A 27,832-nucleotide genomic window follows, 5' to 3' on the forward strand; every position below is an offset into this window, starting at 1 on the left:
GTCTTTACCAGACGGCTCAGAGTGCTGTATCTCCTGACATCCACCAGCGTTTGGATTGCAGACCCTGCGGGTAGCCTCCTTTGCTCTGTTTGTGCCTCCTGTTTCAGTTTGTGTTCCACTTGCTGCTTCTTAGCCTGAGCTCTGGTCAGTGCAGCAGCATATGCCTTTTTTTGAAGTTTTGTGATGTTCTCCCTGGCAGTGGCTGCGAGTTCTTTGGCTGATGTGATTGGCCACTCCTCCACTGGCAAGCTTAGAAACTTTGGACCTTTTTGCCACTCTGAGTCCTCATCGAGATCTTGATGGCTGGCTCCTCTTGTTATAATGTCGGCAATGTTTTGTGGGCCAGGAATCCACCACCAATCCTGGACTTTTGTGTTGCTTTGAATCTCCCCGATCCTATTTGCGAAGAATGTTTGATAGCCATAGCTTTCCCGCTGTATTGCACCAAGGATGGTCTGGCTATCAACAAAATGGTACCACCTCTGAATCTGGATTCGGCTGTGCAGTTCAAAGTACTTTTTCAGCCGTGAGGCAAACACTGCTCCACACATTTCTGCTTTGACGGCATCCCCTCCTTGATCCAAAGGAGTAAGTTTTGCTTTGGACTCCACCAGCCTGATGACAGGGCCCTGGTCTGACCTCCATCGGAGGTACATCACTGCTCCATAAGTATGCTCGCTACCATCAGAGAATGTGATCGCCAGGGGACCATCAGTAAAGCTTGGGGGAGTCAGTGCTCTGGTGAACTTGACTTTGGCAAGTTGGCCGTACTCCTCAAAGAGCTTTATTGCATCCTCCCTGAGTGCATCTGAGAGCGCTGTATCCCATGAGTCCTTTACAGGTGCACTTCCACCCTTTGCTTCCTGGAATGCCCTACGTACCAGGATAGCTCCCTTCTGCTTGATGGGAGTTACCAGGCCGACTGGATCATACAGCCCTGACACTTGGCTCAGCAGTGCTCGCCGAGTCAGGGGGTTGGGTGTTTTGGCTCTTATCTGCTCCTGCAGAAGGTTTTGGCCGAGTCTCATCTTTTTCTTTCTCTTTGAGAAGTTTATTCCCACCATGACATGGAGTTTGTCCTCTTCTACCATGTATCCAAGGCCGAGTGCTTTATTATCCTCGTCTCGCATCTGGTTTGGTAAGACCATGGTCTTTTCCACAGCCTTTTCCAGCTTGTCACTGCACTCTTTCCTCCCACTTTGCTCAGAATAAACCCAAGGTTTGAGCTCGAACCCGCCAGCTTTCAGAATCAGCTGCACATTCGCTGTGATGGTTTTCAGCTGGTCTAAGTCATTGTGGGACGTGAGAATGTCATCAACGTAGCTGTCTTCTTGAATAACCTGCCGTTCCTCTTTGAGGTGAGTGAACGGTGGGAGGTTGGCAGTTTCACGCATTGCAAGCTGTGCGATGCATCCTGCTGGCTTGTCACCGATGTTTACCCTGGTGATTGCATATTCCCCCAGCTCTTCGTCCTCTGAATCACGCCAAAGGAATCTATGCAGGTGCATCTCCTTTTCTTCCAGCCAGACTGAGTTGTACATCTTCTTTATGTCCCCCAGAGCAGCATGCACTCCACCCCTGAATCTCAGGAGCACTGCACGAATCTGGTTGAGGACATCCGGGCCTTTCATCAGTAGGTCGTTCAGGCTCACACCTTTGAACTTTTGACTACTGTTCCAAACAAGTCTCACAGGGGTTGTGACAGAGTGGGGGTTTGGAGCAATGAGGTGACTCACGTACCATACTGGCCCATGCCAGTTGATCACTGTGTCTCTGGATAACTTGGTTGCAGCTTTCCGATCTATCATGTCATGGACTTGAGCAGTATAGGCAGCTTTCCATTCAGGTTCTTTGGCCAGTTGCTTTTCCGTCCTGAGGAATGTGGCCTCCACAGTCCTTTTATTGTTCGGCAGGGAGTCTGGGTCCTCTACCCATGGATATCTGGTATGCCAGTGTGGTTCTTTGCTGTGGGCGTCTCCTGTGACGTAGGTGAGACCATCTTTCACCACTTGGAGTTCTCGCTCCTCGGCAAGAGTCATTTCTTTTCCACCCGGCTGACAGTTCCCACAGCGGCAGCCTCCACACTTTTGTTTCATGTTCCGAAACCCGGTTCACCTTCATGTCCTAATTTGTTCAGTGAGATTCGACTGTTTTGTTAAGTACTTTGAATTATGTGTTCAAATGGTCAACCATCATATCAGATGGTCATAATATCAACACTAGGCTGTTGTTGCACATGTACAGCTTTACAAGGGCCCCAAAGAGTGCGTTGATTAACAATGTTTGACAAATTCTTTGGTGTATGTTGTTCAAAATGACACTATTTTGATTTGAAGCATTTTTGGTTTTAAGAAGTTTTTAAATAAAAAAATCTTGACCAGATTTTTTTTCATGTATATTCAGTGGGGGGGTTAAATATTATATTATATTATGTTATATATATATATATATATATATATATTATTGTGATTTGGGAAAACATTAATGAATTGTATTATACACAGTTGATTAGAATACATTGATTAAGGTATACATTAATGAATTTAATTAAGTTAAATAAAGTTTATTACTTTAGTAGTATTAGATAAAATTTAGTTGGTCTAGCTAAAATACTTAATATTCAATCAATGGATATTGTTTAATTTACACCGTCACAAAACAATTACGTTGAATTAATTTAATTAATCTCAATTATGGGAACATATATTTATTGGATGGAAAACCTGCCCAAAATTGAATTGAGTTCATCCAATTAGTCATTTTTATGAGCGCATACAACTCCTTTAAAATGTTTTAAACCTTAATGAGGTCCCCAAGCTCCACACTGGTTCGATATTTAATCTCTTCCCTTGCCTCTCCTTCTATGATCAAAAATAAAGATGGCCTGGTCCACAACAGAAAGATAGCAGACATGCATGCATGCCTGTATCTCCTCTCTGTCCACTCGGCTATCCCTATCCCTGTCCTATCATTGAACATAGGACACCTACGGTCTCTATAGGCACTACCACCAACCACTCTGTAACAGGAGCACTAGAGCCTGAAACTGAGGTCTCAGATGCCGGAGAATCTCGGTTAGCTGTGCTATAGGACCCACTGGAGACACAGCCCTTTTCCGCAATAGACGCTAATTATCGGCCCTGAGCTGACCAGGTCTAAGCTGTTGCACTTCCTCCTCCATAATAACAATGGCTAAGTGGAACAGACACTGCACAGAATTCACCTACCAATGTTAAAAATAGTTCACTCTGTGGCAAATAATACACACAACACACACACACAACCAAAAACAAAATAAAATAAACAAGCAAACAAAAACAATAACCATGGGTATTCAAACTAGCACATAAAGTTACATTAGTAACGTAGTAGCAACAACACGTTAAATCAAACAAGAAAAAGAGAGGGAGACAGAGAACAGCCGCGCTGTTTCAGACCAAATTGGAGCTTCCGGTCTATGTTGCCTTTAAAGTGATAGTCCTTGAGTCCTTGGGCAAAAATCTTGCAACCTGGCTGTAAATATGTCACAAGAAATGTACACACACTTTTATTACTTTTTGCAAATTATAAACTTTACTCACTATCTACATAATATTTTCCTGGCTCATTAATGGCTGTAAGAAAATTAATTTGCAAAAGACAATTCAAAAAGGGTTTCTGTATGTACTGCTCCGCATCCCAATGGAATATTACATTTGTACATTCTGTATAACACATTCTGTCAAGTTCATTGTTTTAGGTGTGTAAGAATGGATGATGGCACCATGAATGAAACTGTCACAAGTGTTAGTTACTGCCAAAAAGGGCTTATCTTAACTCATTTATGCAGAAACTCATGTGGTGAGGAAAATAGTTTTCTGGTGTAATTCCTAACCTTCTACTTGCCCTTTATTGCTTCTGTAAATTTCACCTCAGTTTAATTTGTTGTTGTCCGTCAATTAAGGTTCAAATCTACATTCAAACGCTTACTTCGCTCAATAGCAGGAATAAATCTCTGAATATCTAAATTATAGGATCAACTATGGATATCAACTGATTTTGAATGAATGTGTGCAGGTCTGGGACTGGGAGACAGACGCGTCTCCTGCGGACCACTCCGACTGTTCATTCTCAGTGCGCATGAGAGAGCGCATCTTTCGCAACAGTCTTCCCTCTGAGGTCAGAGAGTGTGCTGCAGCTGTGGGAACTCTGTTCTCGGGGGAGTTGGCAGAATGGACGCACTGTGACCACGCTCGCCTCTCTAGGATTGCCTCATTTTCTTTTTCCTCCACCGCGTCTTTCTTTTCTTGGCAAACCACGGGAACCCCTCTCGCGTTTCAGGTACTCAGGTTAAGTTTATGGTTTAGATTTGAATTGTAGTCAGGTTGAGATTAGGGTTAGCCATTAATTGGTTAGGGTTAGGGATTTACGTGTTCGAGATCTGACAGCGCTTCTCGTCTTGTTTCCAGGACTCAGCGATGATGAGAGAAGGATGGAGCGCTCGATATGTGATGGTGTCTGTGATCACACTGTGGCTGACAAGGTGAGCGATACCTGTTTTTTTCACATTAACAGACGATGCGCGTTCATTTCCTCTGCACGCGCACGCGCAGCTGGAGCACAGAGATACACGACCCTCGTGACATTTCGTATTGTTCAATATGAAATGTTGTTTTTGTTGTTGTTTTGCGGAGGTAAAAGTGTTACTTCTACTGGTACCACACTGTTACACTCATACAATCACACATGAGGTGTGTATGTCTGTCCGTATTACTAAATCAATAAACACAAATAATTTTGAAGATGTTCAGTAAATAAAAGATACCAGAAGAGGTTAGTGATGTTCATTTTGATAGCAAAATGTAGTTTTACTCATAGTTTTTTGAATAAAATGGCATTTCGTTTCAGTCATATTTTCTTCTGACATGCTTTAGTTTAGTGTAGTAAATATCTTAATATTTTATCTATCTAATGAAATTATTATTATTAAATGTTTCTCCATCATTCTCCATTATTAATATATAAAGATTAATATAACAATAATGTATACAGTACATGTGTACACACACATACATTTCAGCTCTATTCTCCCTCATATGACCATATCTATATTACACTTTTTTGTGTGGTCCCATATTGAACATTAAGTAAATTACTTTAGATTTTTTCTATTTCTTACATGTTTGTTTGAATTTTAAGACAGTAAAACATTAGACTTGGACTTATTATCTTCAGCATGTCACCCTGACCACATCCTCAGTCGAGAAGTAATGTTTTTGGTGGCTCTGTGTGGCTTTGCTTCAATATGAGCAACAGAGGCAGAGCGTAAGATTTTTAACCTTGACATGGATTTGAACAGACACCACACCATCGTGCCACAGAGTCTGTTACACACCTAGGCTGACAGATGCTTGTTGCATGAATGGGGTGAAGTCTGCCATCTCTGATTCCCTTGTTTTAGTTTGAACTACATTTTTAATTTAGTGACAGCACAACAGTTGAGCTGATAAAAGAGCATTAGTGAGTGAGCTTTACTGATATTTTGCATGGATATCTGGATGACTTGCCTCCAGATGTCACTTGGTTTACAAACAGTTCTTTCTTTCTTCCATAAAATCATTTGCTAATGCTGTCATTTCTGCTGCTTTCACCGTGTGTCCTCCTCTTTGTTGGCATCTGGTTAGATCAACCTAACCACAAAGATATTCGTTCTGATTGGATCACTTGTTATTATTATTATTATTATCTCTTCCCAATTTGTCCATCCCTAATATTTTTGTCTATTTTTATATTAAATATTTTACCCCTTTTCGTCATTATAGTTTTCATCAACAACAAAAAAAATCACATATACTGTATTTATTTAAATGTTTAGTTCATATTAAAATAAAACTAAATAAAAACTGGACATATATTACACATTTGCCTGACATTTAAGATAAGATAAGATAGTCCTTTATTTGTCTTATATAGTAACTAATTTGGACACATATTTCTTCTTTTTGGGAGCTGTTTCATTCATTTTCCACACATTGCCCTGTTTAGTATTTAGAATCCAAAGCTTGGTTGAGGCAACTGACCTCTAAAAACTTGGCCAGCCCTTTCACTGGAGAGGGACCTGTCTGTTTAAAACAGGAGGAAAGGAGGTCAAGGTTAAAAAGGTGGATCAACTAAATAGGAAACTTGCCTGAAATAGGAGTACTTAATGAGAGAGCATTTAGTTGAATTTAGTTGAGTTATATAGGGTTGTGCATAGGTTTAAAGGGTAGCTAGCTTGTTGAAATAAGCCTGGAGATGGAGGATACAGCTAAGGGTTTTCCTCATAAATTCTCCCGTCTACGCTGGTTGTGCGCAATTGTGAAGGTGAAGCCCGGAACACATTGAAGGTCAAGTTGGCCTTGCTACCCAGCGGTATAGGAACTGAAGAGACAGAAAAAGGCGGAAACTCTGATATAATATATAAATAATTTATTAAATAAAAAACGTAAATAAATAAAAAGAGATGAGATGGATAATATTGTTACTGAGTTTAGCTTTGAATCAGAAGAATTTCATGAGCAGCTTATTCTCTCTGCACCTTAATATGAGGTCATATATTCAGTATTCAGATTTAAATACTATTTTGTCAGAATTATCAATAATGAATCAGAACTAATCTCAGTTTCTCCTCCTGGACCCCAAAATTTCCCAGGCAATAAGACATTAGAAACCCTGATGCAAATGGAAAAAGGAATGTTGGTCGTAAACCTAGGTTAAAAGATCTGGACATAAAATACAGAGCTTTCACATAGTTCAGGGGTCACTTCAGGGATCATAAGACTAACTGGTGAACGTATGCAAAAAGAAAGCCAGCAGTTAAGAGAACAGAAGCAGGGACTATTTGATCGAGATGAAGAGATTTACTTGACCACGTAAACATGTTAATATTAAACAGGTTTTATATGTAGTATTACGACCAAAACAAGACTGAAGGATGAAAAATCTATTTAGTTGAATTTACACACTCCCACACCACATATGACATTTCTCACGCATTTCTTAATAAATTATTAATCTATGAATCGATGATGGGAAGGCAGATTGTGCTGCGTAGTTCATTCATACAACTGTCTTGAATTAGCAAGACTAGTTTTTTTTGGTGTTCTTCTCGCATGGAAATACAGCGTAAATGTTGTAAACACAACAAACAGAGCAGTATTTCTACTGACCGAATTCTGTGATGTAGTGAAGTGAAATAAGATGTGGTTTCAACATGGAATATTTTATTCTGAAAAGTAAACCAAATGTTTTATTTTCCTACTTCCTTTCCTGCTCGTGCTGAATACTGCTGAATTTATGTGGTCCTGCTGCGATATCTGCTGTGTATCATGGATTTAATATAAGAACTGGATAGTACGGTGGCCGACTGCAATGACCCAAAACACATGCAGGAGAAGAAACAAGCTGCAGATTCAAAAACACAAACGAAAACTAAGACACACACAGAAGCGAAAACACAAACAAACCCCAAAACATGCAGAACAGAAAACACACACAAACAATCAGAACACCAGCAAGACCCAAAACACCGGCAAGTCCCAAAACGCTAGCAAGTCCCAAAACACCGGCAAGTCCCAAAAGACCAGCAACTCCCAAAACATTCCCTCTATGTGACTAACGTAACGTAGATTAACAACGTTAATAAAAACTCACCTCATAAGAAGACAGGAGGTTAATAAGAGGTTTGGGGTGCTTTCTTTTCATCGCGGGGTCTCAGAAGTAACTACTGTATGTCTGTTTTCCTCAAGGTGTCCAATTATTCTCTGCCACTCTCTTTTGGCCAAGAATCCATCCGTTTGTTGTACATAAGCTCTGGACAAAGTTGGCATGACCAGAAACATCTGTCTTTGCCAAAGATTTGCGCTGTAACAGCCACGATGTAGTTTTTTCTGCAATGCTTTTTTCCTTGTACTTCCATTCAATGTTGAAAACACATGCAGCTTCTCGAGGTAGAGCCTCCACAGCAGGAGCTGCTTCGCTCTTATAGCTCTTTGACGTGCAGCTGATTGGCCGAAAAAACAACGAAAGCACTGGAATGTGATAGCACACCCCAACTCGGAAGTGGTTCACAGCGATCAAAAAACCCTAATGTAAATGCAAAGTTTGTGGTTTTAAGACCCAAAATACTATCATTTGAAACATGGAATGGCTTCTTTGAAATTTCAACTTGCATCTTCTGTAAAAAAGGAAAATCTCAGATTTTTTGTTTTTCTAAATCGGTTTTCACTTTGTTATCTGAAATAGTTAATTCATTACAAATTTCATCAAATTGTTCCAGAGGAGACTCCTTGAGAAATTATTTTTACAGGGTCTGGTATTTGTAGCTTTGTTTGCCTGTGTCCATAACCACATGTGTCTTTTATTTAGGTCTAAAGCAGACTCCAATTCCACAAGCACCTCCAAAGACATCACAACCTTCACCAAGATCCTGGACAGTCTGCTGGACGGATATGACAACAGACTGAGACCTGGCCTGGGTGGTAAGATCTGGATGACTACTCACACATGTATGCTGTATGTGCATCACTAAATTAGTTGCCATTAACTCACAGTCAACTCCTAAAATAGTAAAAAATAAGACAGGCAACATGTGTCTATGACACATGTTGCAGTCCACAGCTGTTGCAGTGGACTGCATTTAATTGTACAGACACTGTATACCTACACTGAATTTTTTTTTGGAGTGATGTATACTTAAAAAAAACCTAGGTAACAATTTCCATACAGACATTCTTAGTGCATTTTACTTTAAACTCTGTAAACTCTACTAGCAGTTATTAATTACTGATATTAAAATATTTATCTTAGAATTATCCGTCTGTCACTAATATTTACTCAGTAATCAATAATAACTTTTACGTGGACTGGCTTTTAATTGTAAAGCTATTCTCAAGTAGATTCTACAAGCAGACACAAATTACTGATATTGGAATACACCATTTATCTCTATTTGGAATTATTTGTCACTTCACATTTTACTTTAAATACAAATCTCTTAAAAGGTATGGCTTTTTTTTATCCAGATTTAAAAATTAAGTATTATTCACATTATATTTTGCCTAATTTTACATCACTGCTCTGACTTACATTGGCTTGTGTGTGTTTTTTTAAAGATGTATTAAAATAAAGTTACTGCAAAATAAAGTTATATAGTATTAAGCAACAGCACCTTTATTACGTTTTTACACAACACAATCAAGTCAGGTGCTTCCCACAGAAACTCTGCACCTACATTGGGGCTGCCAAAAACTCTCTCTTAAGTTTAGTACTACTGTCCTGTGAAATTCTCAAGGCAAAAACTGTTATTCACGATGGAAGAGTTCAAAGGTAAACCTGCAACTTTACAAAACTAGTGGTTTTTCCACTACATGGTCCCAGCTCGCCTCAGCGAGCAGGGTTTGCAATGTGGCTCGCTGCTCATGTAGCAGAACGGATCTCCGCTTGGATGTCTGACCATCACCTGAAGCTCAATCTCAACCAGACTGAGTTTCTTTTTCTCCCAGGAAAGGGCTCTCTCACCACAGATCTAACCATCACCCTCGACAACTCTGTCGTAGCTCCTTCTCATACCGCAAGGAACCTGGGTGTGACACTTGATGACCATCTCTCCCTCACTACCAACATTGCTGCAACAGCTCGATCTTGCAGATACATGTTGCACAACATCAGAAGGATACGGCCTCTTCTAACCCAGAAGGCAGCACAGGTTGTGGTCCAGGCTCTGCAGCTCCCTCCTGGCTGGTCTCCCTGCAACTCATCCAGAATGCAGCAGCTCGACTGGTCTTCAACTTCTCCCATACTACACCGCTCCTCCGCTCCCTTCACTGGCTTCCTGTAGCTGCTCGCATCCGCTTCAAGACTCTAGTGCTTGCATTTCATGCTACAAACGGATCCGGTCCAGCCTACATCCAGGACATGATCAAAACCTACACCCCAGCCCGCCACTGCCACTCCGCTCTGCATCGGCAAACCGGCTTGCTGCCCCCTCACTGAGAGGATCGCAGAGGCATTCGCAGAACTTGAGACTGTTCACTGTCCTAGCTCCGAAACGGTGGAACGAGCTCCCCATCGACATCCGAACAGCGGAAAGCCTCCATATCTTCCGTCGCCGACTAAAAACACATTTCTTCCGACTCTACCTCGACTAAGACGACGGCGATGACAAAAAAAAAAACTTGCTTATACATCACACTTATGACTAGCACTTCAAAGTTTGGCTCTTACTTACTTCTAGTTCTTATTTGTACCCAATTGTATAAATGCACTTATTGTAAGTCGCTTTGGATAAAAGCGTCTGCTAAATGACATGTAATGTAATGTAATGCTCGTAATTGCTGGCTTTCAGCAGTGCTGTCACTAAATACACCCTGTTCCTTTGTTAAATGATGAGATTTTAGACATTTCCATGCTAAATGTTGGAGATAACACACATTTTCAGGATTGTTAAGTCTTTTTAAGTGATCTACAATTCGGCATTGTTCGTTTTGATTCTTGTTTCAAACGTCTTGCTCATGCCTTTTCCTGTGATGGCACTCTGACCAATCACTGCACAGCAGTCTGACGACGTCAGTATCAGCTCAGCTCGCTTGGAATCTCGCCAGAGCTTAAGTTCAATGCATAGATTGAGCCCATGAGCAGAGGGCAAGTGTTTATCACAGTCATCAAGAACCTCAGTTCCCTCTATGATGATGGACACATTGGCAGGGGTGGGGCCTTCATATACGGTGGCTGACGGGGGCAAACGCACTGCCACGACCCAAAACACATGCAGGAGGAGAAACGAGCTGCAGATTCAAAAACACAAGCATCATGAGTGACAATTTCGTTGATGACATCCTGTCAAAACACATGAATTGATCAGCACTCAGCTGCAGTTACGGTACATGTTGTCATTATAGCTCTAGAATATGAAAGAGACTATTAATTTCAAAGTGGCTAAACATGTGTCGACTGTATGTACAATAATGTAACAGAAGTAAAACATTATTAAGTAAGCAATTATATGACCATTTTGCTTTTTCTTTGATAAAGACAAGTCAGGCACAAGATATGTTATTATGTAAGAAAAGGAATATATACTTCCTTTTCTTGGCCTAAATTAGTTATTAATCTTACTTTTTAATCGCATCTTCTTTTTTTTTTAAATCAGTTCAATTTAAAATGGTCTACCTCTGATCTCCTGACCTAGAGGAAGTAAAAGCAGACAAGTGTATTAGATTCAATGTAATGTTTTACTGAAAAACAAATTTTAGGATTTAAAAAACTAAAAGGGGAAATAAGGGGAAACTTAGAAAAACTTTAAATAGAAAAACATATGTCTGTTTTTATTATTTCACATTTGTTCAATGCCAATTTGATTATATTAAATGTAGGTCTATGTAATGTAAATCTATTGCTCCAAAATTGCAATTAAAAAGGGCTTACCATATACTGGCTTGCTTTACAGGTTAGCAATTCAAGCCAGTGTGTGGCAAGTCATTCCCTCTCCTCATACTGGCTTGAGTTGCTAACCTGTAAAGATCACCATGTGCAATTGAAGAGTAGACATGGTTAACATCAACATATGCAAAAAAAATGACTGTGATAAAATGATGATCCAAGGAACTCCATCAAGCAGCGTATGATGGTATATCCTCTATTTGTTTCTGCTTTTACAGACATGATTTTTTGGAGAGTTACACTGTACAAATTTAAACTCACTCATGCATAAAGAGAAACACAAATAATGTTAAAGTCAGGTAACTTTACCTGACTGAGTGAGTCGAGCATAGGCCTAATTTTTTTTTGCAACTCCGCCTTTGGTCCCAAACATCTCCCTCAGTTTAGGGATGTAAACAACTCTTCCATGATGTGAAACAAATAGTTATAAAATCAAAGCATATTTCTTAAGCTGTTTTGCAACAATCATGGCTGCTCAGTTGATTTGATCCTGCAACAATTGATTCAATTGGTCACTTTGGAGGCTACATTTTGTGTTGCTGCTGAATTATGTTATGCTGACAGTGATACAATGTGAAATCTTAGAACATGTTTATATATAATGCAGTACCATTTCAACAGTACACTGGAAATGCTGTATGTATCAACATACAGCATTCAAAATTACCATCAAGATCACCTCAGTGAAGGTAAGATTTATTTGCAAGGTTGTTGTGTTAAGATTGCATTAGCATGGTGAATCTAAACTAAACATGCAAATCTGCCACACTTTACACAGATGCAGAGGTAATTAGTTTTTTTTAATAAAAAAAAAAGCTGCACAGGTGATACTGATCCTGTGCGAATAGGGCTACGTCACTTTACAATGAGCAGGCAGTCAAAGTGTGGTACAGTGTTATTGAGTCAAAAATATGAATTTCCCCATAAAGTCATGATCATGAGGCACATTCAGTGTAGGCCAGGCTAGCTACCTAGCACGTGTGAAAACGTGCTAGCCGGCTAAATGGACCGACTATCCAAACACTGACTTTAGCTGACAAACAGTAACATCAAAAAGCACAGTACATACTCACATGTATCGCTGCCCAAATCCAACAAAATGCACAATGAATAAATGTCCTGTTCATATCCTGACTGATTTTTTGACAATTTTGAGTAAATAGGCTGAAACAGTAGTTTCTTGTGTAATTTACACATTATTTATGTGGGTAAAGTAATGTTCAGTGGGCCAAAGAATCATTTTTACAGTGTAATAAAGGGAGCTGGATTTTGACCCATTGCATGTCATTTAGCAGACACTTTTATCCAAAGCGACTTACAATAAATACACTGGGTTAGGGTTCAGGTACAGGTACCATTGCTGCAGTTTGCTACGTTCAACTAACTCTGCTGGTAACTAGGATGTCACAGTGCCATGAGCTGCACTTATGGGACAACGCTGAAGTTAGCTTCCGATTTGGCACTTAAGGGGAAAGTTAAGGGGAAATTAACTTAAAGGTGACATCGAATGCTTGTATCACACATATATGTTAGTTATGGAGGTCTACTTACATATATTAACTTGTTTTCATGGTTAAAAACCTCCTAATCACTGCAAACGAGCAGATCAAATATCTCCTCACTGACGCTCTTGTCAGCCGCGCTGTTTCAGACCAAAATCACACCCCCAGAATGTGGACTGTGTTGTGATTGGCCAGCCAGCGAGGGCTTTCCCACTGTCCTGTGATTGGCCAGGTACCTGGAAGTGACGTAATTGGTAGGCCAGCTCTCAGATACACAGCTCCCCCTCTGGCACGGTGGATGCTCTGCATCTCAGCAGCAACAACGAGAGTAGTTCTTCTTCTTCTGCGGTTGAATGTACGCAACCGGATGTGCCCGGACTAGTGCCCGCACCAGGAGGCGCTAAGGTGGTGAGAGGAGTGGTGACGATTTCTGATGACATCATCAGCAAACGGAAGTGTCGATCTGCTTCGCAGAGCCCAGGAAAACAATAAAACCCTATTTTCTCAGCAGTGGCTGAACTGTTTGTTCTGAAACTTTAGGGTTTCATAAACAAGGTTATGACGCAGATACACACACAAACACAGCATTAATTGGAGCTTCCGGTCTATGTCGCCTTTAATGTGGAGTGCGACTGTTTGTCCACTGTTTTTTGTGACACTTCTTGATGTGAAAACATTTCAGACATTTTAGGAAAGACATTAACTTTGCCTGACACCCACAATTGTATTTGTGAAACTTTTATTTTATTTATGAAAACGCTAAAAGCATCGTTTTTGTTTTATATTAGACCTCATTAGACCAGGTCCTTATCAAAAACCACTATGCCTAAACCTCTCAAATATGGACTAGATTAATCTACAGACCCAGATTCATTATAACACAGTCACTGATTTGTGAAACCTTTATTCTATATGTGAAAGTGTAATAAAGGCACATTTCACAGTTTTTTCAGCATATAGGACTTCTCTAAACTGGACTTCTCAAATCTGGACTGGATGAATCTACAGACCCTGAAGTTACATAAAAACACAGTCTCTTGTTAATCTCGTTAATTAACGACTTTATTCTCGAAGTCTGTGATTTTTTTTTTCTCAATGTGGCCCTAATACTCCGTCGTAGTATAGCGCCAAATCATAACATACATTATCTCAAGGCACTGTACATAGACAACATCATGGAGCGCAGAGAAACCCAACAGTTCACACAATGAGCAAGCACTAGGCATCAGTGGAGAGAAAAAACTCCCCAAAAAAGATGAATCAGAAACTCTGGAAAATGGAGGATTTAGGGACATAGGTTTTAATTTGTTTGCAGTTATTGTACAAGACACCAACAAACTAAAGGGTCAAGCAAAGAAGTAGTTAAGACTCATTGCAGGAAGGTAGTTCCTGCAGTGAGTGCAGCAGCATTTCTGATGAAAAGAAGGGCAAAGCAAAATGTAACATATGCCAAAATAATATTTCTTTCAAGCCTGTCTCAAATATGTTTTACTAAAATGTGTACTAATGTTACCAAGGACAGTTCAGGAGTCCTCTGCAGGGTTATACTTGAAACTTGTTTTCTATATTTATATATTTTAAGTTTAGTATAATTTTGCTTAGTTTTTTATTGTGCCTGAAATAAAAAGGTGTGGCATGATTAACAAGTCAAAATAGCTATATTTACAGTAAGACACATTTTATACAAAGATCCAGAATAGTGAGCCAGTCTTTTGAATGGCTCTTCAAAAGGAACGGCTCCTCAATATCTGGCTTCTTTCAAAGAGCCATAAATCCCATCTCTATCCTCTAGTTTTTGTAATAAAATATTGTGATCTATTGTGTCAAATGCCTTCTTCATTTCAATAAAATTGTCAATTGTGGTGGATAAGTCTTCAATAATTTTGATAGTTGCCACTGAGGTGGAACTACTTTTACCAAAGCCACACTGATCATCACTTAATTGAGAGAAAATTGAAAGAGCACTGAAATTGGTCTATAGTTTGCCTCGTTTGTCTTGTTTGTATATAGGAATTACTTTTGCTACCTTCATTTTATCAAGAAAAATGCCTGTTTTAAATGGCTGATAATTTTTACCAATGGTTGCACTATGAATTCTTTTGTGGTTTTCAGCAATTTCATGTCAATATCAGATGAATCTGTAGACTTCATATTTTTAAAACTTTTGACAATTTCTGTTTCCATTGTTGGATTAATGAAGAGTTACCCTTACTTTGATCATAATCATTTCTGTTACTGATGGGACTGCAGCAATCTGACTAATGATCTCACGCTCCATCCTCCAGTTGTGAGCAAAACCTCATTCACATGGGGCAGTTTCAATTTTGACCTTTATTTTTAAAATGGTCTGTCTTAAAGACATAATAGCTTCTGATGTTTTTTTAATACAGTGTCATTCTTTTTCTGTGTAGACCGAGTAACGGAGGTGAAGACTGACATCTATGTGACCAGTTTTGGCCCAGTGTCTGACACAGATATGGTAAGTCACACATTTCACTGTAACTTTCACCGTGCATCAATAAAGGCCTTGACTACACACAAACAACAGCGTAGAGGCTGAGGTCAGGTAGGTACAGTACTTTCCACCATTATAAGTCTTTTGGTATGTAGTTAACATAAATTCTAATTTCTTAATAGGGATTTTATTGTAAAACATTTATTACAGGAGTGTTGAATCAGAGTGCTATTCCGTACCCACTTATATGTTATAATCTGACAACTGTGTTTTACATGTAAACAAATCTTATAAACTGAAATTAATACTTTACAAAGACACAACAAATCATTACTTTTATTCATTTCATAGAGACATTTCGTTTTGTAGAGTGTTCACATAACACATGCTTGAAATCCCAACTTATATTGTCAATTGTTTTACACTTACTACAGACTGGCTATGGATTTTAATCAACTAATTTAATGTGCCTTTTAACACATGACAATAATGTCACCATATCACAGCAGAACAACATACTGTTTATTTAAAATGTTTTATAGCTGTCTCAAAGCTGGAAAACTGTAAAATGATCAGTTCACACATTTACAACATAAAACATTAACAACATTAATATTTACACTGTGTGATGGGATAACAGCTGGATTGATTTTAGGTTTGGTTTTTTATACACTAATTTCATCATGAATTTAAAGTCCAGACAAAGATGACTGACTTTCCAAACTCTGCACCTGTGCTAAGTGAAATGTTATTGAGTCCTTTTATTACTCTTCGAACTCTTTAGGCTTACACTGGCCAGATGCTCTGAATGGGCAGCCCATGGCTAAGAGGAAAGATATTGGGCTTGTAACTGGAAGGTTGCTTGTTCAAATCTGGTACAAAATGTCCCTGAGCAAGACACCCAATCCCCCATTCTATCCTCCACAGGTAATTGTGGCCACTGCTCCTGGGCCCGGCTTGTATGTGTTTACTGCTGGTGTGTAATAAGGATGGGTTAAATGCAGAGGACAAATTCACTATCACTAATTGCTGTGTGTGCCAAAATGTACTTATTCTAAATTAACTTCAGGTTAGAAGATTTTGCCTATAAATGATGCCACAATGATGGTAGCTTGATTGACTTATATATGAAGTATTTGTTTGTAAAGTGTTTTCAGTGGTTTTAGTGTTTTTTTTCCAGCCTGAAACTTGTAATGCATCATAAATATATTTTCAAAAAAACATTGAGTCCATGTACAGTTTTACAGCATCTTGGGGAAGACAATACGTCATAATCGTAAAGGTAATTGAAATTAATTTTACAGTGTTATACACCTTCTTCATTTGCCTCTTAAAAGACAATTATGAATACATCAATATACAACGGCTAATACATGAAAGACTGGATCCTTTCATTTTAATTTGTCAGGCAAGTCTCTAAGAGTCAATCAGAAATCTGTCTGTCTTTACTATGTTTATAGGCCAGTGTCATGCAAGTGCATTAGGGTTTCAACTTCAGAACATGCAAGATGGCATATAAACTGAAAAGGACAGGTCCAAAAACTGAGCCTTGTGGCTATTCCTGCAACAATTGTGTGCTCATAAAATTAGTTCCAGATGAATTTAATTGTCGGTAATTGTCGGTTTAGGTTTATCACACAGCTTTTTTACGCTATGGAACTGAACAGCATTCTCATGTATTTAAATGCTGCAACACTATGGCTGATGAAGAAAGGTGCATCATTATCATTAAAGGGGACTGTGGAGCACAGTGTTTTACACAAACTTCCAACCTCAGAGGATTTTATATATGAAGCTAATGTGCCGGATAAAGTCAGCAAACGTGTGTTTGTGTGTTCGTGTGTTCGCACCACTTCGCATCAGACTACGGCCAGCGGTCGCCGTATTTAGTCAGCGACGTACTTAAGAAAAGGTCAAATAGAGCTCATAACTGACCATTCTGACACGTCCTAATTAAAAATATTTGTTCAGTACGTCCTCCATGACGGGAGCACACAGTCACATACAGCGGCAGTTTATGCAGCTCAGTGGTGGCGAGGTCTCCGGAGCACAGACTCAGTCTGATACAGTCACATACAGCGGCAGTTTATGCAGCTCGCCGCTGGCGATCAGCGGTGCTGTACCTAAGTGTTTTTAAATGATTTACTGTTTGGCACTGTTCGGCTTGATCCTTGTGTTGAAAGTCTCTTCCTGTGACGGCATCCTCGCTGTTTTCCGTGCACGCTGCCATGTTGATATTGTCAGAGAACTAGTGGAGGGAGGGGGAGAGGATGGAGTGGAGGGAACAGGAGCTGAGCGAGTGAGCGCAGTAAAAAGGACAAATCAGAAACCCCCTGGAAGAAGTGGGTGTGTGTTTGCCTGCGTCTCATTTGCATATAAAGGGACCAGGCACAAAATCGAGTGTTCTGAAAGGGGCGGTTTTGGCAGGGTTATTGAACTGCTATGGTGCTTCATCCTTATGGTATTTTGACCAAAGCATGTCACAGACATGTTCATTAGGACACCAGGGAACTATTTTAACTTGGGGAAATAGGGTATAATATGTCTCCTTTAAAACAAACATACAAAAGTAAAAAAAAACAGGATAAAAAATTAACATCAGATGACCTGTTATCGTCAACTGGCATCTCTTGAGCATGATGCTGAAAAGACAATCCCCTCTGCAATGATCATTAAGCGTATTTCACTGTCCATATGTGTGAGGGGGAATTATAAAATGGAAATATTGAGTACATATTGCCTTTCATCCCACATATCCATCATTTGGGTAATAAAACGTCCACTTAGTATTTGAGGTCCCATCCTATTCATGGCAGCAATCCCAAAAGTAATTCCTAAAAACAGAGGGCTAGGGGAAAAAAACCCCAGATCTACTGGATAAACATTAACGTATTCTCCTCTCGTTTAATGATAAATATCCTTTATATTAACCCCTGGTCTGAGGCTAACTCCGCCCAGTGTCTGATTTTGAAAATCTACAAAAAGTGGGCACGGAGTTATCAGTTGGTGGTGGGGGGTGGGTGACTGAGCAACGCAGGGGGCATGATGATCGAGTGACAGCAAGCACAAATTGTGGCAGGGGCAGCTTGCTGTGGTATTTCCAGTGGCAGCTTAGAGCTGCATTCAGTGTGAGACACATGTATTTCAATTTCAAGTTCACACACTCACACGCACATTACATAAAAGTCACCACACATAAAAAAGTGAGGGAAAGTGATGGAAGCCCAATAAGAGCCAGCTAATAAGAAAATTCAAATGTAATGGGAGGTGTTAAGCCAGAGAAGGCAGTACATACACTATTTTCAACACAAAATATGTAATTTAAACACTTTACACAAAACTACTAAGAGTTGGACTTGGATCACTGAATAATATTTCTAGATAACCATATACACTAGTTTTAACCTGAAAAAAGTGGTTTAGTGGTTTAGTTACTCTTTAATGTTCAAGTTACCTAATTGTAATTCCAAAATGAGAGAAAATGTAAAGAGAAGGAGATGAAAGGTGTCTGTATACAAATCCAAAGGGTAAAAGAAGAAAAAATCAACTTGCTGGAAATGTAATCTAAAACATTTTGCTTTTCATTGTGTTAAACTACTGTAAATTGAAAGGGTCCAGAGGAAAAAAAAAGTCAACATCACAGTGGACAGGCCGTGATGGGTGATGGCACCAGTCTAGGGAGTGGATGTAGGTGAGAGCCTTCTTTGTATTATCAAATTCACGGTGACCCTCCAGTGCCTGAATGATGAGCACAGCGGGCTATATCAAGGAAAATCTCATAATGATCATGGAGCAGTTTCTTGCACTACTTGGGTATTTTCCGTTGCTTTAGTGCATTGCATCCAAATGAATGACAGCAACAAGTCTGTAAGTTTTTTTTAAAGCATGGTGGAGAGGATGACTTCCAAATTCTCAAAACAATTTTGCCAGTACTATGCCCATATTAATGCTTCCTGTGCAAAGGCAGCAAGAGCGAGTCTGTCAGGAAATCACCACACCAAATCAAAAGTCCTGTGGTAATCACCAGCAAAAAAGGAAATCATTTTGGACCAAAATGCATGAATGAGTGGACAACTTCATAATAATGAAGTCATATTCACAACCTGTGTGAGTGCACCACAGGATTCCCCCATCAGTTTAGGTCTATAGCAGCATGACTATGAGATGCTCAGGTTTCCCTGAGCCTGCTCTAAGTATAAGCTTTATCAAAAAGGAAGGTTTTAAATCTAACTTTAAATACAAAGAGGGTGTCCGCCTCCTGAACGTTTGCTGGGAGCTGGTTCCACAGGAGAGGAGCCTGGTAACAGAAGGCTCTGCCTTCCATTCAACTCATTCAGACTGTTAGAATTATAAGGTAAAACTAATTATTTCAGGTATGATGGGCCTGACCATTAAGTGCTTTGTTCCTTTCTACACAAATTACATATCCTGGTCAAACAGTGGAACTGGAAGCCATGGTGATGTCATCTAGAGTGACAATGTGGTCAGTTTCTGTGTTTAAAAGTAGAAAGTAACAGGTCACCCAGGACTTAATGCCTCTGAGACATTCCTGGAGTTAAACAACCTGATTTATTTGGTCCGGCCTCATTGATAAACAAAGCTGAGTGTCATCTGCATAAAAATTAACGTTTATGTTGTGCTTTCTAATAATGTTCCTGTTCACTGAGCAAAGAGCCACAATCCCACCAGCTAACAGATCCCTGACACTCCAAACCTGCAGGGGGCAACCACATCAGTGGTGGAGCCCCAGGTAACAGGAAGGAAGTGCCTGAGGAATACAGGAAGCATGGTGTGAAATATTTGGAGCTGGTTCAGTCAGCTTGCTTGCTCCTGGAGACACCTCACGGCACTTCCACTGCCAGGGAAGGAGCAGTGATGGGGAGCCAGCGAAATGTGTCAAAACTGTTGCCGGCGGTTCCCTCTGACATGTTGATTTTCAATAAGGACTAATTTTTGGCTTTTGTTACTGATGTGTTGGTGGGAGCTCAAAAAGCAGCTAACAGGTCAGACATCATCGGGATAGTGGTGGGGGAAACTGAAAGGTTCCTCGGAACAAAGCAGCTCCCAGAAAAGTTACATCAATACATGATAGAGAATCAGGGCATGTCTCAGTTGATGAGGACCAGCAGTTTGGAGGGTGTAAGCAGTGATGATGAGATTCCTTAACATTTGAATGTGGTATATTCTTCAATGGAACGCCCGGAGTCTGATTGCGAATGGCCAGGAGTTAAAGAGATTTGTTAAAGATTTTAAAGAGGCACCAGATTTGATATGCATTCAAGAAACATGGCTAAAGCCCTGTCTGGATTTTGTAATCCCAGGATACGAGTGTCTGAGGTTAGATAGGTCTGATAGATCAGGTGGGGGTTGTGCAACTTTTATTAAGATGGGATTGCAATATAGAAAAGTTGATGTTTATTCTTGTAGCGAGTGTTTGGCTGTGGAGGTTTGGACCGGTCAAAATTCTATAACTGTGTTCAATTATTATAATCCATGTAAACCTGTGATATTGTCAGATTTTGATCATATAATGGAGAAGGTAAGGTGTCCCATTATATGGATTGGAGATTTTAATGCTCATAATCCTCTATGGGGCAGTGATCACAGGGATAGTAATGGTGCAACAATAGAATATTTTGTAGATAAGTATGATCTGGGAGTGATAAATGATGGAAGGCCAACTAGATATGATATTCTTAGAAATGCATGTAGTCATATAGATTTATCAATTGCTTCTTCAAACTTATCCAGAATTGGTGAATGGGATGTAATGGACAAATATAATCTGGGTAGCGATCATTATCCAATTATTTGCAGGTTTGGAAGGGATTTGAGGAGAGAAGTGGAAGAGAAAGTCCCTAAATATAATTTTTACATTTCAGGAGAGTGCTCAAAGCTTAAGCTTACACAAGGCTGCTCGGTGTTCCATTCCTGTGAAGCAGGCACCTAGGCCCCGTATGCTGGTTCCATGGTAGAATAAAGAGTGTGACGAAGCTGTAAGGAATCTGAATGTAGCATATAGAAGATTAAAAAAATATCCAATAACGTTTAATGTGACAGAGTATAAAAGACTAAGGGCAGTGGCAAGAAGAGCTATTAAAGAGGCGAAGAGATGTAGTTGGAGGAAGTTCTGTGGTACACTAGGTCCTGAGACTCCAGTAAGGCAGTTGTGGTCAGCTGTACATAAAATGTCAGGGGTATATAAAAGCAGATCAATACCAGTGTTACGGAAAGGAGAGATTGTAGCAGTTTCCAATAAAGAAAAAGCAGATATGTTTGTTGAAAGTTTTCAAGCAGTACACAGTTCAGGGAGCCTGGGAGTTGAGAGATGTAGGAAGAGGACAGAGTTGATGGCAGCTAATAAGTGGAAATTGGAGGTGAGTTTAGATAATGCTAATCCCATTAATCTGTTCCTTACTATTAAAGAGTTGAAAGAAGCAATTATGTCTGGGGCAAATACTTCCCCAGGGAGAGATAGGTTGTCGTATGAGTTATTTAAACATCTGGATGATATGGTACTCAAGGACCTTTTGGCTTTGTTTACCACTGTGTGGGCAGAGGGTTGCTTGCCAAAGGAATGGAAACATGCGGTTGTGGTCCCTATCATCGAAATCCACAATGGATTCAGTTGCAATCTTAGATCGGGACATAAAAAGGGCATTTAACAATAAGGAAAGTGTTGTGTATTTTAGATATTGAGAAGGCTTATGATTCTTTGTGGAAGGACGGTTTAATGATTAAAATGTTTGACTTAGGAGTGAGGCAGCGGATGTTTAATTGGATTAAGAATTTTTTAATGAATAGAACTATACAAGTTATGGTGGGTGGTGTCAGCTCAAAGAGTGTAGAAAGAGAACGGAACCCCACAGGGAAGTGTTATTAGTCCAGTTTTATTTAATATAATGATAAATGACATTTTCTGCAAAGTAGAGGGAGCATTTGGGTTTTCCTTGTTTGCTGATGATGGAGCTATTTGGAAAAGAGGGCTAAATGTTGAGTTTATTTTAAAGCTGATTCAAAAGAGCATTAGTGTCAGTAGAGGAATGGGGCAACACACACTGTAATAAATTTCAATGTGGTTTAACTTAGAAACCTAAGTTCAATTGCTGCCTTAAAAACGTGAGTAAACTCAACTTCAAGATAAGTTTTGTTTCAACTCACAAACCAAAGTATGGCAAGTTGTTCAATTAATGTTCATGTATTGTTTAAACGTGTTACTTTGAGTTAAAACAAGTAATTATGTTGCATTATCCATTGAAGAAAACTTACTTTCTCTTGTCAAATAAACATACAACTCCACACCATGTCAACTCACAAATGTAAGTTATTGTCATTGTTCAATTACCGTTGATTTATTGTTTAAACTGGATACTTTGAGTTAAGACAACTAATTATGTTACATTATCTATTTAAGAAAACTTACTTTCTCTTGTCAAATAAACATACAATTCCACACCATGTTAACTCACATTTTCAAGTCCAGATATTTAACTACATACCAGTTAACTTCGTAAGTGATGTTAACTCGTGTTTTTAAGGCAGCAATTGAACTTGCGTTTTCAAATTAAGTAGACTAATTGAATTTAGTTTTTAATTTTTAACCCTTACCTCAAATAAAAATGACAAGTTCACCAGTTTCCTCAAAGATCACATTTAAAACAACTCCTCTGTTCAAAGAATATTTATTTGAACAATTGTCTCAACTTGCAGCTTCCATCTCCTTTGAGTACACTTTTGGCAGATGACTGAGACAACACATTTTAAACGGTTATTACCTGAAGAAAAGTTGACCCCATCAACTCTTACTACAAGTGGTCCATAAACAATAACCACTTTAAATCCTGAGACTGTTTGCACCAGTGTATTTACCAAACAAAAACATTTCAATGTATGCAAGAAAATCATCTGCCTGAGAACAGTCAAGACCAGCTCTAATGAAGCCAAAATGAAATGCGTCAGTAACAGTGCTTCAGATACATTATCTGGCACAACATGCTTTCTGCCTCTGTTGAATGTACAATTGTGACTCAGTACCTTTCTCTCATGCAACAGAGCTGGCCATCTAGATATGACTTCTGTGATGAGTGGTTGATCTCCAATAATCTCTTTTCTGCGCTGAGAAAACATAGCGACCATCAGGTCTTCCACCAGCTGGTGATCAGGGTCCTTTTTCAGCATTTCAACCTCCATCAACTTACGCTTTACCTCCATGTTTTCAGTACTCTGTTCTTCAGGCGGATCTGGGCAGTAGTTGACCTTGCCCTTCTTTGACTTCTTAACAACTTTGCCCTTTGTATGTCTTCCTCTTCTTTTGTTAATTACCACTTCAGGGCATCCTGCTGCGCTTAACTTTTGCCGGTAGTTTCCGAGCTTAAATTTCAGGCTGTGAAACCAGGAGTACCATCCCTTTTCAGACCCTGGCTCCTTCAGACTGGGATGCTTCGCCACAAGTGCTTTGGCTACACTCTCATAGTGATGCCTCTCAGGATAAGCACTTATTTTTGACATACGGTCTGCAAGTGTGTCAAGGATATCAGTCTTTAAACCTTTAGTAATCACCATAACGGATCCATCTTTAGCATATTGACAATTTGCTTCTGCCAGCTGGAGCTCAACATCATGTGAGAACTGTGGAATTGGGAAGGGGTCAGGCCATTCGACAGAATCCCCACTACTGACAGATGGCAAGCTGCATGTATCCATTGTATAATCTGAGCTGTTATCAGCTGTGAACAGGACTTTTAAAGTTGCTCGGTCCACAGGAAGGTCTTTGATGTTTGTCAGGTTGCACAACTGATTGTTGAAATCAGGATCCTCAAATTGCAAAATGAATCCACCTCTCAGGCCAAGGTTTGACCGTAACACCTGGTACAGCTCCTCAATGCTTGTGGGGATGTCTTCAATTGAAAGACGTCGGATTTCATTCTCTGATATGATGACTCGTAGCAGCATTGTTGACCACTTTTACCTGAAAAGAGAGAAAAACAAATACCTTTAAGGATAAATATTCAGTATATAAACTGTTCAGATCAGTCTCCCAATCACACACATCTGTCTTTACACATTTTTAATCACAAAATAGGATTTATCCAAACTTCTCCTAGGTCAGACAGGCCAATGTCAACGCACATTTTTCAATTTCATTCAGCCTTTACATGAATAATTACTTACAGCTCTTTATTTCAGCAAGAATGTCCTGGGAGTGACTAAAAGGCAGCCCTGAATGGAGTATGAAACCAGTGGCATGTAGTCATTGAGATTCTCTGGTTTCACCAAAATACATTCAGCAGGACTTTTCTTCACAAGATGGTAACTCCGCAGACGCTCCACATAGTATGTTGTATAAGGTTCAATAATGAAGCAAACGTGACTAGTCAGTACAAGGCATATTTCCGGAATTTTCCGAAGTCTGGTAGTCCACTCGTACTTCCAACAGAAAGAATCATTCCCTTGGAATACTTTGTCCCATTTAAGGTGACGTTCGGTGTCAGTCCAACTCTGTCAACATCAGTGAATCCATTCAAAATAGCTCGTCTGACACCAGTGTCTAAGACTTCAAGGCACACATCAGACACCTTTGCAGTCTCAGGCTTGAAAATGCTTGGCATTTCAAGGTAATGTGCCAACATGAGCTGATGTCTTGAAGCCAAGGTAAGCAAAATGTTCTTAAAATTGATGGCATCAGGTACAAACTTTTTAAAAAAAGAATGTTTTGCCTCAAACCTAATTGTCCAACACTCAGTAGGGGGCCCAAACTTTTGAATGAGATATGGGTAATGCTCAATAAAGTGATGTTTGGGGCCCAACTTGTTATGTGGGAAGACTGTCAGCAGCAAGTGTCTGTGGTCAGATATTTTTGATTGTAAACAACAAAGTGAGTCTGAAGTGAAATATGGGGTCGACATAAACTCCACCAAGTCTTTGTGCTCAAGGATTAATTCCCATGTTTGATCGCCTTCAGGAACACAGTGACCAATGATGAGAGGAAGGAAACGCACAAGACTCCAGTTTTCATGCCCATTACCACCTAGAGTCCTATTCTTTCGGAAAGTTGGTGGAACTTTCTGCGGGCGGTTTGTCTTGTCAGAGAATTTAAAGGGGAAGCCTTGTATTTCACTATTAAGTTCATCCAATGTGAAATACCTCTTAGCAATCAAATCTGCCAGACACAGACTTAGTTCTATGGGTACAATGCCTTCCAGCACATCGTGTAAAAAGTCAGGTGGAAAGCCTTTGCATGCATGAAACCCTGTTAATCTGTTAAGAGGACATTCACGTTTTACACCATCAACAGACACAAGTTCATTCTGATTCAACACATTTACAGCTTCATCATACGACTCTGGTGAGCGTAAAACAAAGTTTCCACTTCTAACATCACAAGTCTGTATAGCGTCACGATTACCCAGACAAAACCTACAAAACTTGTCCACATTAAATGACTCTTGGAATCCACCTAAAGAGTGAGCAGCCAAATAGTCTGCAGCCACATACAAGATGGTTCCTTTTACATGACAACCAAGTTTCTCTACGAATACACCAACCGTTTCTAGATATTGAATATCTTTTATCAGTGGCTCTAAAACACTGTTATACCCATAACTCTTGATATGCTCAGTCTTGCACAGTAAAGCTAGGTAGATTGATGACGGTAATGATTTGTATCTTCTTGGCAAATTGGCAAGGACCCAATACACACCACAGACTTTGTGTTTTTTTCTGGATGTGCCTATAGGATTACAAATTTCAAAATCGTCAATGTACAAGGTTATACATAAACGAACATCTTGACCTGAGAGAATCTGATTTCCTTTAAAATAGTCACCATCCAGAAATGACCCGTAGTATCCAGACCGTTCAGCTGGTTTATTTATCCCCAGCAATTGTAGTACTTCCTCCCTGTTGAGAACTTCTGAAAGTAATTTTAGAATAGGGACATAAACAAGGGTATGAGACCTGTTTTGTGTACTCAAAATATATTCAACAGGTTCAATGACGGTGAAGTTTTTTCTATAAAAGGATTGCCTTTTCGATTCTGTGCCTAGAGGCCCTTCTCTTGAAAGTAAAGTCAGTGCATTTGCACTCTGAAATGTTTCAGTCAATGACGATGTCAATTCCTCAGATATGCAATTATGCCCCTTCAATACATTTTCAATTGTCTGCCTAGTTATTTGTCCAGCACATTCACCAATATCAAATAAGTCATCCACAATTTCTTGAATTGCTGACTGTGACACATGAAGGACTGCTTGCAACCGAAGTAAAAGGGATGCAATTCGCCTTTGAATGGAGTTAAGCACAGGCTGAGAATCGGGTTCAGGCAACAATAAATCTGGTGACACTAAATTATCCAAGTCATCCTGTTCATCATTTACAAAGGCTTGACTGTGACACCTAACTACAAGGTCAGATCCAAAATCGTCAAATGTAGAAGCATGATGATACCGACTTTTGTGGGCAGTAAAAGTTGAAAATACCCTAGACTTAAAAGAACAACCCAGAAAAGGGCAATTCACAGTCTCTCGAGTTCTCAAATGTCTCTTTAAATGAAGAAAATACTGTTTGATGTTCGTTGGTGCTGAAAAAGTACAAAGTTCACACCGTACTTTTGCTATTGGATTTGATCCTTTCTTGTGCTCCTTTATGTGCTTCCCAAGTTCCACATGGGATTGAAGGACTCGAAGACAGTTTTGGTAAATGCAGCACAAGCCCCGTCTTCCACGTCCATGACTGTCTTTTCTAATGATTAACTATTGTTTTTTCACTGTAAGTAGCAAAACTACACAACTTACAAGTCCACTTCACCAACAGTTGTAGCCAAATGGACCATCTACACCTGAAACACAGAAAATACATATCTTAATACAGAGATACTGACCACACCCAGCACCACCGCAAACTTATTCACACAATAAAGTCAACACACACATTTATGCAAATACATGGTATATGATGGTTGAATTTTATTACCCTCTCATACACATATTATGTGCCCAGCCCAAAGACATTAATTAGTTACTACCTTATTAGAAAAGGGAAAGAAGGGAATTGATCAGAAACCAGGGTAGCATCATTGATACTCAACAAAAAAAAACTTTTTGGGTGTTTTACCCAGCTTTAGAAATGTAGGTAGCCACTTTATAAGCATTATAATTTAACAGTGGATTCCACCTTGACATCATCAACACACCACCAACATTGTTGGAATTTTAATAGACATTTCATACAATATAGATATTCTTAATTCATCATGACAGTGACAATATAGAATAAAATGTGATTATTCTCAACCTCTCCAAAGTCACAAAATTCACTCAACATGTTACACTAATGCCAATAAAAATTGTTTTGGTTTTTGGTAATAGGAGATTAAACACCCTTAAATCCTCCATTTCAGCGAAGCTGGCTAGCGATACAG

General features: G+C 39.5%; 1 protein-coding gene across 1 annotated transcript in view; it reads left to right on the top strand.

Moving 5' to 3' along the window:
* Positions 1–4,192: 4,192 nt before the first annotated feature.
* Positions 4,193–27,832, top strand: part of gabra2a (gamma-aminobutyric acid type A receptor subunit alpha2a) — a 73,367-nt gene continuing 49,727 nt past the window's right edge. Inside the window, exons 1-4 of the mRNA XM_058616243.1 lie at positions 4,193–4,320; positions 4,449–4,522; positions 8,386–8,498; positions 15,371–15,438. Of these exons, the coding sequence (XP_058472226.1) occupies positions 4,458–4,522; positions 8,386–8,498; positions 15,371–15,438 (246 nt within the window). The 5' untranslated portion in view covers positions 4,193–4,320; positions 4,449–4,457. The remainder of the gene's footprint in view (positions 4,321–4,448; positions 4,523–8,385; positions 8,499–15,370; positions 15,439–27,832) is intronic.

Source organism: Solea solea, chromosome 18, assembly GCF_958295425.1.
Source record: "Solea solea chromosome 18, fSolSol10.1, whole genome shotgun sequence".
NCBI classification, from domain to species: Eukaryota; Metazoa; Chordata; class Actinopteri; order Pleuronectiformes; family Soleidae; genus Solea; species Solea solea.